Source organism: Equus quagga, chromosome 2, assembly GCF_021613505.1.
Source record: "Equus quagga isolate Etosha38 chromosome 2, UCLA_HA_Equagga_1.0, whole genome shotgun sequence".
Lineage (NCBI taxonomy): Eukaryota > Metazoa > Chordata > Mammalia > Perissodactyla > Equidae > Equus > Equus quagga.
In genome coordinates this window covers 37,538,941-37,551,617 of record NC_060268.1, presented here as the reverse complement: position 1 = coordinate 37,551,617, position 12,677 = coordinate 37,538,941, and the positions used below count along the sequence as shown (strand labels likewise).

The 12,677-nt window shown below is 40.7% G+C and overlaps 1 protein-coding gene across 2 annotated transcripts in view; it reads right to left on the bottom strand.

Moving 5' to 3' along the window:
- EIF2AK4 (eukaryotic translation initiation factor 2 alpha kinase 4) overlaps positions 1 to 12,677 on the bottom strand; it is a 97,140-nt gene that overhangs the window by 7,393 nt on the left and 77,070 nt on the right. For both annotated transcript variants that reach the window (XM_046652858.1, XM_046652859.1), the window contains 6 exons: positions 11,849 to 12,019; positions 11,326 to 11,460; positions 9,480 to 9,587; positions 8,723 to 8,851; positions 7,801 to 7,887; positions 638 to 750 (listed from right to left, as the gene is read on the bottom strand). In XM_046652858.1, the coding sequence (XP_046508814.1) occupies positions 638 to 750; positions 7,801 to 7,887; positions 8,723 to 8,851; positions 9,480 to 9,587; positions 11,326 to 11,460; positions 11,849 to 12,019 (743 nt within the window). The remainder of the gene's footprint in view (positions 1 to 637; positions 751 to 7,800; positions 7,888 to 8,722; positions 8,852 to 9,479; positions 9,588 to 11,325; positions 11,461 to 11,848; positions 12,020 to 12,677) is intronic.

Here is a 12,677-nt window from a genome sequence, read left to right as displayed (position 1 = left end):
TATAAACAAAGCTCTTTGGCTCTTTGGGGTCCTCAAATAGTTTTTAAGAGTGTAAAGGGATTCTGAGACCAAAAAGTTTGAGAACTGCTGTTATAAACAGTGCCTTGATAGACATCTTCGTACATATCCCCATGGAATAATTTTCCTATAAATTCCTGAAAGTGAAATTGCCTGGTCATTTTTCTTTTTTTTTTAGTTTTAAGGCTTTTTAACTTACTTTGTTAAACTCCTACTGAGAGAGCTGAACCAATCTACATTCCCATCACGAGTATATGAGATCTTTTCCCAGAACACATTATATCTTTCAAATACGTTGACAAAATATTACTGAAATTTGCTCATTAACAGACCAAGTAAGATAATGGCAGACACATTTTGGCTCCTGAGGCCTTTCAAAATGATAAAATAGTCTTTGACATGTTATGAAGAACAAACTTTGAAAGTGAGAGATGATTAGTCTTATATAGGAGGTCAGATAAACTGCTGAGTTATTCAGAAGCAATAGAATGAATCATTAAACGTTATCCTGCCCTATCTTTATTTCCCAAAAGGATCAAATTGACTTCTAAAATAACTGTACGTAACTTCTATAGAGATAGTCAAAGCTGGTTTTCTGGGCTTTCGTTTACTAAGTTACCTGATGGTCTTTTCATCGCTGACTTTAGTTTTCAGTTTCTGCAGAACATGATCCACAAGATCAGACTCCAGCACGCGTTTCTCTGTTTGCCTTTCCTTCTCAAAAGACTTCACCTTAAAAAGAACAAAACAGATCTATCATTTGGAGGTTTCTGTCGGAGTACCACAGTAAGACTACTAAACCAACTATTTAGGTCAGCAATTCTCAACCGGGGCAATTTTGCTCCTCATGGGATGGTTGGCAATGCCTGGAGACATTTTTGATTGTGACAACTGTGGAGGGTGCTACTGGCATCCAGTGGGTAGATGCCAGGGATGCTACTAAACATCCTATGATGCACAGGACAGCCCCTACAACAGAATTAAGTGGCCCAAAATATCAAAGCGCTTCTGTTGAGAAATCCTGTTCTAGACTAGAATATGGATGATAGAATTAAAAAAAAAAGCCAAGATGAACCAGCTCCTATTCCATTTGATTCTTTCACATATTCTTCCCCTTGCACATCCTCTGGTCAGCTGCCAAGGTTTCTATACTTCTCCCCTCTCCTCTCCAAACCCAAGTCCTGTCACCCCACTTTCATGGTACCTTTTGTCTTCATTCCAATAGCCAGCACCCAACCTGGGCTGGGGATAGCCGGATATTCTTCACACAGCTATCCCTGTCTTCAATTTCCCTTCACTCCATTCCATGCTACACTTCCATGCAGATTCATTTTTCCTCAAATACAACTCTGATGATGTCCCCTTCTGTCCAAACATACATGAGCTCCCCATTAGCTGCTAAATAAAGTCCAAATTGCTTGGCTGGGCATCTTGGCTCTGCGTGCTCTAGCGAGAACCATTCTCTCCTGCTGAGGTGCCCTTCTTTACAATCCTGCTTCACCCAAAATAGACTATTCAGGATAATACCTGGGTAGTTCTCTGCTGGCCTGCCTCTATCTTTCGGACAATTTACTGAAAAACCATCACCATTGCTGCTATTTCTGCTTAAAAGGCCCTTTCGGCATACACTCATATCCTGCCCACCCATGAGGGTCCAGCAGAAATCCCACCCCCACCTGAAGACTTCCTGCTCCTTCTGCAGTAACCTCCCAGGCCAAGGAACCCTCAGAGAACTGTCTCTGCAGGACTCTCATGCCATTTAGCATTTTCTAGCTCATAATCAGGTACAAATGTCTTATGTTCCTTACCAGATTACAGGATCTGTGGCAGCAGGGCCTGTGGCTTAAATGTGTCTCTATCCTTCATGGCCTTAAATTCAATCCCTCTCACACTGATTGCTTAAAAGGCACTTGCTGAATGGATGAACGAAGTAATGTCTCATCCTTCAAACATGAAGGTGATGCTATTGACCCACCATTAACTTAGGCAGAAGCAACATTCAAAAGAACTGGACAGGCAAGAATGATGTACTGAAATGAACAAGATCACATTTGCAGAGATAAATTTAAAGTCGTGTAATTAAAGTCCTCATTGTAGAAGGCTGGCCAGACAGGACGATAACTCTGAAAAGCCCAACGGGTTTTAGTTGATGGTAAATTCAGTATGAGCCAAGAGAACCACCTGATTGCTAAGAATTAGTTCATTTGCAGGCTGTATTAGGAGAATTGTGGGGTCTGGATGGAGGGAGCTCAGAGAACCTTCCCATTTAGTCAGAGCGTTCTGCAGAATTCTAGTATCACATTTAAAGACAGACACTGACAAAGTTAAGTGTCTAGAGGAGGTTAAGTAGGAGGGTCAAGGATCTGGAAACCATGTGATGAGGAATAGCTTAAATAACTGGAATGTTTAGGCTAGAAAAGAGGACACGTGAAGTGGTATAGCAGCTGTCTCCTAAAATCTATTTGAAGGTAGTTGAGAGAACGAGGAAGAATTAGACTTGTTATCTTGATTATGCCAGAGGGAAGAACTAGGAACAGTGAGTTAAGTTTTGGGAAGCAGATTCTGATTCAAGTTTTCAAAATTTGCTAATCATTCTAGCAGTGTGTTATGACACTGGAATTATCCAGCAGAGGTGAGATGGTCATTTCTTGGTAATATTTCAGGAGTAATCACTGCTCTGGAAGAGGCTTGATTAGTGGAACTCAGGGTCATTTACGTTTTTGTTTTTTGTTTTTTTTGGTGAGGAAGATTGTCCCTGAGCCAATCTCCCTCTATTTTGTATGTAGGATGCTGCCACAGCATAGCTTGACAAGCGGTGTTTAGGTCTGTGCCTGGCATCCGAACCTGTGAACCCTGGACTGCTGAAGCAGGATGCGTGAACTTAACCACTACACCATTGGCCCGGCCCCTCATTTATGCCTTTGTGACTAACAAGAAGACTAGTAGTGGTGACTTCCAAATCTGCCCATGAAGGATTAACTACTACAAGAATTGTCCTCCTGCCTTAAACAAACAGAAAACCAGACAGAACATATAAACGATGGTTTTCAGACATTGGACAACAACCAGTGGAGGACTATGATTCCTGAGAGAAGGGAAACAAAGTGAGTCTACAAGTGCCCCAGGACGCTGTGCTGAGGAAGTCTGCAGACTGCAGTGCAGGGCAGGGGAACCCAAACAGAGACCAGGAGTCTTGCTGAGCTGGGGAGACAGACTGGAGTTTAGGTAAGCCATGTTAGCTAGAAACTTTGGGGCAGAGGACTGAAGAGGAGAGCTATACACTCAGAGAAAGATAGATTTCTGAAGCTCTGCAGAGGAGTCCACTCACATCTTTGGCAGAGAACTGATCTGTACGTGGGTGAGAGGAAACTATCCAAGGCTGGGGAAACAGCCACTAGAAATGAGCAGGCATAATAATTTCTGGAACTCACAGGGCTGGGAATAGTTCTTGTTCTTACCCGAGTAGAGAGACCTCATAATACACAAGGCAGAATCCTTCAAAGGAAACTGCCTTAGAAATGGGGCTAAATTAGGCCTAGACTAAAAGCTGCCCTGGACCTGCCCTAACAAAGCTTAAAACAAAGCCTGGAAACGATCAAACAGAATACAGTCACGCGCTGCATAATGATGTTTCGGTCAACAACAGACCGCATGTAAGACTTTGGTCCCATAAGATCAGTACCACATAGCCTAGATGTGTAGTAGGCTATGCCATTTAGGTTTTTGTAAGTATACTCTGATGGTTGCACAACAACATAATCGCCTAATGATGCATTTCTCAGGATGTATCCCTGTCGTTAAGTGATGCACGACTGTACAAGGATCTTAACTGCATCCCAGAAAAAAGCCCAACAGTATTTATAGAAACATAAGAAAATCTAGCATCCAAAAATGTAAAATTCATAATGTCCAACAACCAATCAAACATTATTAGGCATGCCAAGTGGTAGGAAAATACGACTGATAACCAGGAAACATCAACAGATAAAAACAAACCCAGAATGATGGAATTAGTAGACAAGTACCTTAAAACAACTATTACAAATCTTATAAAGAATGTAAAAGAAACAAGAACCATGATGAGAAAAATGGAAGACTAACGTAACTTGTATAGATGAAAAAAATGTGATATCTGAAATAAGAAATGCAGTGAATGGGATTAAGAGCATATTAGATATTGCAGTAAAGATCAGTGACTGACCCAGAATAAAGCAGAGAGGGGGGGCCAGCCCGGTGGCACAATGGTTAAGTTCTCACGTTCTGCTTCTCGGCGGCCCGGGGTTCGCGGGTTTGGATCCCAGGTGCGGATATGGCACCACTTGGCAAAATGCCATGCTGTGGTAGGTATCCCATGTATAAAGTAGAGGAAGATGGGCATGGATGTTAGCTCAGGGCCAGTCTTCCTCAGAAAAAAAGAGGAGGATTGGCAGTAGTTAGCCCAGGGCTAATCTTCCTCAAAAACAAAAAAAAACAGAGAAAGGCAGAAGAAAACAGAACAAAACAAAAAGAGAGAGTCAATGAGCTGTGAGGCAATATCAAATGATTAACATACTATAATTAGGGTCCCAGAAGGAAAAGGCAGAGAAAGAAAAATATTTGAAAAAATGTTGGAAAATTTTCCAAATTTGATGAGTATTATAAATTTACAAGTCAAAGAAGCCCCATGAATACCAAATATTAGAAACTAAAGAATACCTCACTAAAGCACATATTTGAATCGCAGAAAACCAGTGATGAAAGAAAATCTTAAATGCTGCCGGAAAATTAAAAAAGATACATTACATACAGAGGATCAAAGCAGACTTTTTAACAGAAACTATAGGTCAGAAGACAATGAAACACATCTTCAATGTGCAAAAAGAAGAAAAATGTAAATACTGATTTCTATACCTAGCAAAAATAACTTTCAAAAATGAAATGAAATGAAGACTTTTTCACACAAATAACAGCTGAGAGAATTCATCACCAGCAGACCTGCACTAACTTAGGCAGAAGGGAAATGAAATCAGAATGCTATCACAAAGAAACAGTTCCAGAAATGGCAAATATATGGATAAAAATAAAAGACACTTCCCTCCTTATTTATAAACCTCTTTAAAAGATAACTGACTAATTAAAACCAAAGTATTAACAATGTATTGTTTGGCAACAATAGTGCAAAGGATGAGAGAGGAGAAATGGAAGCATTCTTTGTAAGGTTCTTACACTATATGTGAAGGCATACCATATTTTTTGAAGGGAGATTGTAGTAAGTTAAAGATGTATACTATAAACCCTAGAGAAGTCACTAAAAAAAATCCCACCCAAAACACAGAATTATAGTCAGTAAACCAACAGTAGAGATAAAATGGAATAATAATAAAAAAATCTAAAAGAAGGTGTGAAAAGAGAAAAAATGGAAAAAAGAACAGATGGAACAAACAGAAAACAAACAGTAAAATGGTAGATTAAACTCAACCATTTCAATAATTGCATTACATATAAATGGTCTAACCACCACAATTAAAAGGCAGGGATTGTCAGAGTGAATAAAAAAGCAAAACTCAACTAGTGACTGTTTCTAAGGAACTTCCACTTCAAACATAAAGACAAAAATAGGATGGAAAAAGACGTCATGCAAACACTAACCAAAAGAGTTCAGAACAAGAAATGTCACCAGGGATAAAGATAATGATGATATTGCATAATGATTTCATAATGATAAAGAGGTCAATTCATCAAGAAGATATAAAATCCTAAATTCTGTGTATTCATAGAATAATAGAGGTTCAAAGTACATGAAGCAAAAACTGACAGAACTAAAAGGACAAATAGATAAATCTACAATTACAGCTGGAGATTTCAACACTCCGCTCTCAGTAACTGATGGAACAAATAGACAAAACAATTAGTAAAGATATAGATGACTTAGGGACACTATCAACTAAGGTGACCTAGTTGATATTTATCAAACATCTTCTGACAATGCAGGATACACATTCTTTTCAAGTGTACATGAAACATTCACAAGAACAGACCATATATTGGACTTAAAAACATGTCTCAATAAAATTTAAAGGGTTGAAATCATACAGAGTATGTTCTCCGAGTGCAAAGGAATTAAATTAGAAATCATTAATGAAAGACATCTGGGAAATACCCAAATAATTGGAAATTAAACTGCACACTTCTAAACCTATGGATCAAAGAAGAAATCATCAAGGAAATTAGAAAATATTCTGAACTGAATGAAAATGAATGCACTGTACATAAAAATGTGTGGTATACAACTAAGGCAGTACTTAGAGTGAAATTTATAGGATTAAATGCTTATGCTTAGAAAACAAGAAAATCTAAAATCAATGATCTAAGCCAGGTACCAGCCAATTTTTTTCCTGTAAAGGGCCAGATAGTAAACATTTTAGGCTTTCCAGGTCACACACTGTATCTGTCACATTATTCTTTTTTTTTCTTTGTGAGCAAGATTGGCCCTGAGCTAACATCTGTGCCAATATCCCTCTTTTTGCTTGAGGAAGATTGTCACTGAACTAACATCTGTGCCAATATTCCTCCATTTTATGTGGGACACAGCTGAGCATAGCTTGATGAGCGATGCTAGGTCTGCGCCCCGGATCCGAACCTGTGAACCCTGGGCTGCCAAAGTGGAGTGTGTGAACTTAACCACTACCCCACCAGGTCAGCCCTTTCTTTTCTTTTCTTTTTTTTTTAACAAAGAATATAAAAACAATTTGTAGCTGACAGGCCATACAAAATAAACTGTGGGCCAGATATTGCCTGCAGGTTGTAGTCTGTCAACTCCTGATCTAAAGTTCTATCTAAGAAACTAGAAAAAGAATAAACTAAATCCAAAGATAGCAGAATAAAGAAAATAACAAAGATGAGAATGGAAATCAATAAAATAGAAAACAAAGGAACACAAAATAGAGGAAAATCAATGACATCAAAAGGTGGTTCTCTGAAAAGACAGGTAAAATTGATAAACCTCTAGCCACACAGATCAGGAAAAAAGGAAGGAAGACATAAATGACCAATATCAGGAATGAAAGAGTGACATAACGAGAGATCCTACAGAGAGTGGAAGGATAACATGGGAATATTTGAAAACTTAGATGAAACAAGAAACATTCTGGGAAAGATAAAAATTACCGTTTAAAACTCACTCGAGAAGACAGAGGCAACCTGAATGAGCTCTATCTCTAGGCCCATGTGGCTTTACTGATGAATTCTACCAAATATTTGAGGAGGAAAGAATACCAGTTCTAGACAGAATCTTCCAGAAAACTCCAACTCACTTTATGAAGCCAACATTACCCTGATATCAAAACCAACAAAGACATTATAAGAGAAAAACAAGGGGGAAAATGTTGATTTTGATCTTTTCCTTTAAAAACAGAAATAAAGGTTATGAGCGTTTTTAGTTAAATGCAACACAGTAAAACTAGTTAGTAAGCAGCCAGAGGATATGCCAGTCAGCAGGTATCAACTCTAGTTATTATTCTTATTTTCTTAGATGGAAAAAGAGAACGGGGGAGAAAAGTAGGAAAAAACTACAGCAAGTTTTTTATTTTTTTAAGCTCTAAGGAAAGTGTTCAGATTGAGATTCTCTCCTCCTTATTTTATAAACTCTCTCCAATAACATGCCCAGAATTTCAGAGGGAGAGCAAAGTAATGGATTTCCACCCACATCGAAGGCCAGAGCCTCAGTGGGGATTTGGGTGCTCCACAGTTAATACAGAGTTTTGCAAATCTGTTGAATTGTGAAAGATTTCCTCTGCTCTTTACCTTGACATGGCTTCCTTCTTTATCTGAGACCAGGGCCACATAGGTGATTTCATGATGTCTGCAGTACTCCTGTAATTCCTCTTGGGACTGAAACAAACACACACACACACACACACAGTGTATGAATAAACACAAAGCACCTGGAGCGGCTTCAAGTCATTAAGGAATGAAAACACTGTGCTCTCCTCTCAAAGTGAATTACTAAACACGCCAACTTTAGGGGTTATAACTATTAAGCAAGAAGAGTACAGAATTCAAAGGAGGAAGAAGACCTCTTGTGCTTTCCTTACTTCCACTCTTGTTCTAAGGGGCCACGGACAATCAGTGTGGTCAGGACACAGCAGGGGGGTTTCAGAAGCTTCGAGTCTTGATGGAGGGTGCAAAAATTATCCAATACACACACACACAGACACACACACATACACACACAGAGTGAAAAGGCCTGTGAGGAAAGCAAAGGCAACAAAAGAAGAGTGGAAGGTGAAAAGCAGAATGGAAGCAGAAAGCAAAGAAGCCAGAGCAGAGGAGCCTGTGGGATGCCACTGTGCTGGTCTGCAGCCAGCACGACTGGGCTTATGCTTCGCTGTAGGACAGAACACTTCCCTAACAATTCAGGAAACAAGTAGACAAATGGAAGAGGATATTGGTCTGTCAAATGATTAAAAATTACTGCTCAGCATACTTCTGATATGAATTTTCATATAACACACACACAAATGGACAGCAGCTGCTTCAGAAACGTCTTGGCAGGAGATGTGAAAGGAGCAGGAGGCAGGGTTACTGCAGCAATCAGAAATGAACACAGGAAGCAACTCTAACCACAGAGATCAAGAGAGTCTGAGAGAAGTTCAAGCCACAGAGGGTGCTCTGCCATTGAAGCCATGACTGCGAGCACTCCACTCACAGGCACTCGTGTCATTACCTGTGACCAGTCGTACATGATTTCTGCGGTGATTCCTGCTGTCCAGAGTTTCTGGGTTAGGTTGATGGCCCTGGACATGGACATCTGGCCAATGCTTACGACCAGGAGGTCACAAGAGCTTACTGTAACCTGGATCAGAAACAGAGTGGTTATGTTTAGAGGAGCGAGACTGTGGGTGTGTAGGCAGGACCAGCACCAGGAGGGCCGTGGCACTCATGAGAAGACAGGGATCTTGAAATCTTGTACAGCAACACATGTGCAGACGTCGTTGCTCCAAAATGACATAGTTAAAAAAAAAAAATGACATAGTCAAAAAACCTTATGTTAGTCTTTAAGATAGGAATTATTTCAACTACCCTAAGCTCTCAGGAAGACATTCTTTTCCTCTAGAAAAACTAGTCTTGCCTGAAACACAAAGGAAAAAAGAACATATTTCTAGCTTTGTAGATTACAGCAGGATATGTGAACGAGGGGGCTTTGATAGGAGTCTGTTAACAACTATACCATCTCACATACACATAGTGCGTTACAGACGAGGAGAACAAGGCCAGGAAAGGATGGAAGATTGTCTAAGGTCCCTCAGCTAGAGGTGAAGGACTGAAATGCAAGGACTGACATCAGGTCTTGGGCTTGTTTATCACAGCACAGATAATCTCCCAAACCTTCAGTCTGGAGCTGCCACATCTGGGGCCCCAGGTAAACGACTACAAAATGAGAGAGAACTCAAAGCACGCTGAAAAGCACAGCCGGAACTTACAGGTTCTTCCATGTTGGAGACAACAGCAGATATCTTGTCTATAGCTATGCTGACCCCAATGGCAGTGGGAACTGGCCCCAGAGCCTGTGGTCCTCTAAACTGGGGAATCTGTGGAGAGAAACACACAGCTCTGGTTATGAAACGGAGAAGAAACCATGATTATGGGGAAAGCAATGACTACAGGATACACACTCTGTCAGCAACTTATCAAAGGGTTCAACAAAAAGAAGTGTGTGTGCGCACGCATGCAGCAAGAGAGAGAGAAGCAAGGAGGCATGTGATTTAGGAAAATGTTAACAGTGTTGGATCCAGATCTGCACCATTCAACGTGGCAGCCACTGGCCACATGTGGCTTGAGGATTTGATATATGGCTGATCCGAATGGACATGTGCTGTATATGTAAAATACACACTGTTGTGAAGACTCAGAATGAAAACAAAAAGAATGTAAAATAGTTCATTAATAATTTTTAGATGTTTGATTACATGTTGAAAAAGTATTTTGGGTATATTGGGTTAAATAAATGCTGACTGCAAACAGAAAGGAAAAAAACAATGGAATATAGCTCCTTAATAACTTTTAAATTTTTGATTACATTGAAATAATCATTTTGGATTTATTGGGTTAAATAAAATATATTATTAAAATTAATTCCACTTGTTTCTTTTTACTTAGTTTATGTTACTAGACAATTTTAAATTACATACATAGGTTTTGGTTCTAGACAAAGATGGGTAGATACACTTCTCCCTATTACTCTTGCTAATAAATACAGCGAAAAATCCTGGTCATTACATAGAAAACAAACCTAAGAAGACTCTGAAGCAGAGAGAAGGTGGCAGACTGGCTAGGAACCACAGGGCACACAGTGAGTTCCCTGGGTTTGGTCTTGGCCTCACCTATCCTGGATTGGGTGCTAGAGAAACCGGCAACCCAGAAATGCCAAGGAGAACCAACAAAAAGGGCCCAGGGAAACCTGCTCTCTCTGGCCAAAAGACCGAGAAAGGGGCACCTCGGCAGGACAGAAAGCTTTCAGACAAGCTGCGCCCTGCTCCAGCCAAACACCACAGAGAAAAGCACAGGCCCACTCCTGCCAGCAAAGGCTGAGTGGGGCCTACACATCCACCCCTACCCAGATGTAAGGAGGCCTCCCACCAAGCCCCGGCAGGGTGGCATCAGAGAAGATGACGTGGGGAGCCAGGACTGTCATATCTGCCCAGAGGTAATGCTCCCCCCACCCCCTTATTGGGTGAATACAATAGACTTTCTTCTCCTCTTGAGCTTCTCAGAGTTTGACAGTCGAAGCAAAAAGCAAGACACTGTCTGATGTGGATCTTAAGGCATGCAGTGGTTGGGGTAAAGGGACTTCAAGGGAGACAAGGTTCTACCCTTCATTTGAACTGGTAAATGTTCAAAAACAGATCTTTGTGGTGACAGAACAGCTTTGTATCTCGATTGTGGTGGTGGTTATGGGAATCTACGCATGTGATAAAATGGCCCAGAATTAGTCATGTACAGTGGACCCATTTCCTCGTTTTGGTATTTTATTATAGTTATGCTAGGCTTAACCATTCAAGGGACCTGAGCGAAAGGCACACAAGACCACTCTGTACTATCTTTGCAACTTCCTGTAAACCTAGTTATTTTAAAATAAAAGTTGAAAACATTAGAAATGTGATTCACAATACACTTCTATTCCTAGATGAAAGATAGACAATTATTATAAACATTGCATTATACTATTGGCTCAACTTTTCTGTAAGTTTGAAAAATTTCAAAATAACAAGTTAAAGAAGAAAGGAAATTAAGCCAGAATAAATCAACAGATACAGGGCAAGCCCTTACCAGCAGGTCATATCTGCCGCCAGCTGCAAGGATTTCTGTGGTGGCCCTCTGCTTCCGTTTGATGAATGCCACAAACTGGAAGATGATTCCGTTGTGCTGCTGCACCTTGTAAACCAAGCCCAAATTGATCAAGACCTGTGAAGTGAAAGGCCACACAACCGTATCCAGGGCACTGTTTTCCATCAATAGCGTCAGAACAATCTACTTAGCTTAAACCAAATATTCAGTACGATTTGGCACAAAGTCTGTTTAACTATAGCCTGCCAAGTAAGAAACTCTGCTCTCTTCCAGAATAACCACTTCTCTGAGGCTGACATTTGCTGCACAACAGGAATTGTGATGCTTGCAAAGAAATTCTGATTTAAGCCAAATTATTACTAGCTATCAAATGTTCCAAAAGGTAGAAAGCAGAGTTCTGGAAAAATAAAACACTTACTAGCGTTAATGAAATAAAACCCGTTTCCCCGCGGTGCTGTTATTAATGCTACAAATCTATACTGCCAGAATCAGACAGGGGCCAAACCTGTAGCTTTATGCCAAGTTTCTTCAGCAGTCCAACAACCTCCTCTAGATCTTTTAAGCCATACTTCACCAATTGGGCAATGCCTGTTTTCTGTTTTATTAACGAATTTATTGTTGGTGTCAGATCTTGCAAATCTCCCTTCTGCTCAATAAATCTGTAGAGTCGACACAGCTGGAAAGCAAAGAGGCGCCGTTAGCTTCCAAGCCGCTGCGGGGGAGGCTCACGCTACACTGTGTTTCGTATACTCCAAGAGGGCGGACTTTGTGGTCAAAGGTAATTTTAGTCTTTACTGCAACCCCAACTAAGGATTACCCTTTCCAATAACTCTAAAGCACCTCACAGAAGCTCTCTAGGCACCTACTCAGTTATTTAGTCACACACTTACATTTCATGCCGACCCCAGCAGAGCCGACCTTGGCACTAGCAGAGCCTCCTTTATACATTTTCAAGCCAGCATTGTTCCTCTTTACCTTCCTGACTCTCATGAATTCCCATTAGTGCAGACACATAAATGAGGGACAGGAAGGCAAAGTCTGACTCATTCTAATACCATACTGAATCAGCCAGAAATTCCCTCTCCTTTCTTTACTTGAATAGTTCCTACTTGTAGCCTTGAGATGCAGCTTGGATGTCATCTCCTACAGGCAGCCTCCTGATCCTTCCCTCCCTCTGGCTTGGACCTTGATCCCAAAGCCCAGCTCTCACCAGCTATGCACTGTCTTTCCCAGGAGAGTGCAGTGGCTAGCGATTATCCATCTGTGGGCCAGGCAGAGCCCCAGGCACACAGCAGGTGAAGGAGGAAATAACTATGATCATAAAACCAGAAAGA